Source organism: Siphateles boraxobius, unplaced genomic scaffold (assembly GCF_051911475.1).
Source record: "Siphateles boraxobius isolate OS27281-9 unplaced genomic scaffold, OSU_SipBor_1 143, whole genome shotgun sequence".
Lineage (NCBI taxonomy): Eukaryota > Metazoa > Chordata > Actinopteri > Cypriniformes > Leuciscidae > Siphateles > Siphateles boraxobius.
Window position 1 is genome coordinate 57,501 of NW_027508748.1, and position 5,000 is coordinate 62,500.

Genomic DNA, 5,000 nt, shown 5'->3' on the forward strand with positions numbered 1-5,000 from the left:
AATGCAGATAATCCAGATTTGTGTATTAATGCAGATAATCCGGATGTGTGTATGAATTCAGATATTCCAGATGTGTGTATGAATGCAGATAATCCAGATGTGTGTATGAATGCAGATAATCCAGATGTGTGTATGAATGCAGATAATCCAGATGTATGAATGCAGATAATCCAGATGTGTGTATGAATGCAGATATTCCAGATGTGTGTATGAATGCAGATATTCCAGATGTGTGTATGAATGCAGATAATCCAGATGTGTGTATGAATGCAGATAATCCAGATGTATGAATGCAGATAATCCAGATGTGTGTATGAATGCAGATATTCCAGATGTGTGTATGAATGCAGATATTCCAGATGTGTGTATGAATGCAGATAATCCAGATGTGTGTATGAATGCAGATAAACCGAATGTGTGTATGAATGCAGATAATCCAGATGTGTGTATGAATGCAGATATTCCAGATTTGTGTATTAATGCAGATATTCCAGATGTGTGTATGAATGCAGATAATCCAGATGTGTGTATGAATGCAGATAATCCAGATGTGTGTATGAATGCAGATAATCCAGATGTATGAATGCAGATAATCCAGATGTGTGTATGAATGCAGATATTCCAGATGTGTGTATGAATGCAGATATTCCAGATGTGTGTATGAATGCAGATAATCCAGATGTGTGTATGAATGCAGATAAACCGAATGTGTGTATGAATGCAGATAATCCAGATGTGTGTATGAATGCAGATAATCCAGATTTGTGTATTAATGCAGATAATCCGGATGTGTGTATGAATTCAGATAATCCAGATGTGTCTATGAATGCAGATAATCCAGATTTGTGTATGAATGCAGATAATCCAGATGTGTGTATGAATGCAGATAATCCAGATGTGTGTATGAATGCAGATAATCCAGATGTGTGTATGAATGCAGATAATCCAGATGTGTGTATGAATGCAGATAATCCAGATTTGTGTATTAATGCAGATAATCCGGATGTGTGTATGAATTCAGATAATCCAGATGTGTCTATGAATGCAGATAATCCAGATTTGTGTATGAATGCAGATAATCCAGATGTGTGTATGAATGCAGATAATCCAGATGTGTGTATGAATGCAGATAATCCAGATGTATGAATGCAGATAATCCAGATGTGTGTATGAATGCAGATAATCCAGATGTGTGTATGAATGCAGATATTCCAGATTTGTGTATGAATGCAGATATTCCAGATGTGTGTATGAATGCAGATATTCCAGATGTGTGTATGAATGCAGATATTCCAGATGTGTGTATGAATGCAGATAATCCAGATGTGTGTATGAATGCAGATAATCCAGATGTGTGTATGAATGCAGATAATCCAGATGTGTGTATGAATGCAGATAATCCAGATGTGTGTATGAATGCAGATAATCCAGATGTGTGTATGAATGCAGATAATCCAGATGTGTGTATGAATGCAGATAATCCAGATGTGTGTATGAATGCAGATAATCCCGGCTTGTTTATGAATGCTGATAATCCAGGCGTGTGTGAACAGCATTATGATGGATCAGGACTGTAATTAATCAAATGGCTCTTGTCTCTCTCTCTGTGTGTGTGTGTGTGTTTGCAGGAGTGTGTGTTCGTGTACCTGTTGGAGGCGGAGTCACGCCTGCGCTGTGAAGATCCGCCCCATGAGGTGCCGATGGAGGGGAAGCTCAGGTAAGACGCGGGGCTTCTGCTAATCACCTGTGGGTGCATGTGGTAATCTAGCGATTTTATATATATATATATATATTTTTTTTAATGTACAATTATAGCACTATATTTTACGTTGTCATTGGTTACAGAAAAGTAGTTAACCCTCTGAGGTCGACTATCGCGCGGGTGCAATAGTCTCCCTTTTTTTCTTATCAGTGCAAAAGAAACTCAAAATACTCTGTTGATTTTGATCTTACATATTAAGTGTTATACATCATTAGAGCTTGATAAGTGTCTATTTTTTTTGTGGATACTCACAATAAAAACAAAGTGTTGTGCTTTTCGCCAAATAAAGAAAAACAAACATGATGCACGTTCTGCCTTCTCTCTGTCAGTGAAGTCCATTCTGAAACGCATCCGAAAATTAACTGTAATTCCGCGAATACTTGTCATACAGGCACGAGTGTTTTTCCATAATGAAGCTTGAACTCTCTTCTTTTAAATGAATTAATTATATAAAAAAACAAATATTCTCAGTTTATGTAATCTGTATGAAAAGAGAGAGATGTCAGTCTTCTTCTTTCCAGCTCATTATACCTGATTACGCGTTAAGGTTATATTGTTTTTGTTAATATTTTGAACAATTTTTTTCTTTTTTTAAATTTTTTTTGTCATTTTTGTTTTTAAATGATGAAATAAAATGTTTATTCCAGTTAATGTTTTTATTTCAAATAATAAAAACTAAATCATAATTATGAGATGAAAAAATTCAAAAATTTTATTTAGGATTAGGACAATTATGAAAGGCAATATTGTTTTTGAATAAAAGTCGAAATTATGAGAAATATTAAAAATTATGATTCAAAAAGTCAGAATTATGAAATACTAAATTGATATTTGAGATTAAAAAGTCAAACTTATGACTTAGACAGTTGATAGTATGACATTAAATTTAAATGATGCTTAAAAAGTCCTAATTGTGACTTAAAATGACACATAAAAAGTTACAATTAAAACAGAAAGCAATAATTATGAGATAAAAAGTCGAAATTATGACATGTCAATTTTGACTTTTTATGTCATAATTATGACTTTTACGTAATTATATATAATATATAATTTTTATAATTTAAACTGTAATATTTTATAATGTGTATATATTAGTGCTGTCAAACGATTAAAATATTTAATCGCGATTAATCGCATTAATGCCATAGTTAACTCGCGATTAATCGCACATTTTTATCTATTCTAAATGTCCCTTGATTTCTATTTGTCTCATTATTTTTTCTAATTTTAATGCTCTTATCAACATGGAAAAGTGGATCAGCAGTAAGTTTGTTCTTAGCTGTGGCATCCATGTGCTTCTGTCTGAAGTCATCCATTGTAGAGCTTAGATCGGGCCCAAAAAGTCAAGCCCGACCCGAGCCCGTGCGCATTGTGTCCGAGCCCGGCCCGACACATAAACTGTAATTATGAGCCCGAGCCCGATTTAAACTTGTCCATTTTTTTAATACGTGGATCGTTATAACTGACGTTCTCAACTACTTTCTATGTTACTTTCTCCCGCCCGCAACATTTTTGTCCCGCTTCCGCCCGCAAATAGACTCTTTTTTTGTAGGCTACCTCCAAATACTTTCGCCTACGTGTCGCCACCATACACATCAGCATAAATGCTCCTTATAAATTATTTGTTATTAAAGCATTAACACACAAACCACTGTTATAACATAAAAGCAAGCAGGCTACTGAGTGCATGGTTTGGCATGACTCAATGCGCGCAAAGTGCGCTCCCTTAATAATTCCTAAAAAGCTGACATCAGTTCATCGCAATCTCACACATCTGTTATTATCAATGAACCTGACTGCACAATGCATCTTTCATAATATATACAGTTTGTTTGTTATAATTTGAGGATTTGCCAGCATACAGAATTCAGCACTGAACAAAAAGTCTGTTTTGAGTGGTGAGGGGAGTCTATTTTAAATGCTTCTGATTGGCCATTGCGTTCAAGAAATCAACACATATGTCTGTGATTGGCTACATCCCTCAACGCTGCAAACATGTTATAAAAAGAAACTCTGGCCTGTAAATCGTTTCTATTTTGTTTTAGTTGTTCTTGTTGCTTTTCTGCAACATATGAATAAAAATGTATTAGTTTTTATGTTTTATTCATAGATATTTCTAGTTTGCGGGAGTCCCGCGAATCGTTTTATTCTCCCGTATCCGCACACAGAGTGAGTGCATTACCACTCGAGCCCGCCCTCGCACTCGGCCATCAAATCTAGTCCCGCGCCGCACTCTATTGCGTTGAGAGTGCACGTCTCTAGATCGGCGTCTCGCGCTCGCGCCATCCACTCAAAACGTAACGTTAGCCTACTACTCTTTGGCCGGCGCGCAAGCCCAAACAAGTACGTGCGGCGTGCCTGTTGTTTTGTTTCCGGTCTAGCTATCCGGTGTGATGTTGTAGTTTTTCTAACGTTACTAGTTGTTGCAACAGCATGTGAAAAAAATACAAAGTTTGCTAGGCCAAAAAGAGCGTTAATCTCGCGATAAAAAAATTGACGCCGTTAAAATGTGTTTGCGTTAACGCCGTTAATAACGCGTTTAACGCACAGCACTAGTATGTATATATATATATATATATTATGATAGTTTCTCAATGATACTATAATAACACTTTTATGAACACAAAAGACAAGATAGATAAAATATGTAAGTACAAAATACATAGCAAGTTTGGAAGTGCATTTGAGGATGATTTGTGTATGTTCTTCATACGAGTTCACTGTCAGTTTCAGCTATTGTGTGTGTGCTTGCGTGTGTGTGTATTAGCCCCTTTCACACAGCGCGTTGATCCCGGGAAATTGCCAGAACACCTCCTGTGTGAACGCAAACACGACCCGGGATTGATGCCGGATTGGGGACCTAGTAACATTGCCGGGATCAGTCCCGGAAAGCGCGCTGTGTGAACAAAAGCCAGAACCAATGCCGTGTCGTAGTGATGACGCTGTAGTGAAGGGAAAGCAGGAGTGAAACGGTACGTAATGCGCTAGTTTATGATCGAATCAGAGAAAAAAATGCACAAGCGTGGTTTCTCCAGAGAGGAATCGCAGCTCATAAGCAAACTATAGACGCCGCTGAGACATTACATGTCACATCGATGTCACGTGTCTTTACGGGATTTTTACGGGTTGTGTGTGAACACACTCTCTGATTCCGGAAAATCACTGGCAGTGTGAATGAACCAAAGTCAAACGAACCCGGGTCAAATCCCGGGTCACTTTATCCGTTTATTTTCCG

The 5,000-nt window shown here is 37.1% G+C and overlaps 1 protein-coding gene across 1 annotated transcript in view; it reads left to right on the plus strand.

The window, feature by feature from the left end:
* Positions 1-5,000, plus strand: part of pde2a (phosphodiesterase 2A) — a 74,246-nt gene that overhangs the window by 3,938 nt on the left and 65,308 nt on the right. The window contains 1 exon segment of the mRNA XM_077230332.1: positions 1,629-1,717. Within this exon segment, the coding sequence (XP_077086447.1) occupies positions 1,629-1,717 (89 nt within the window).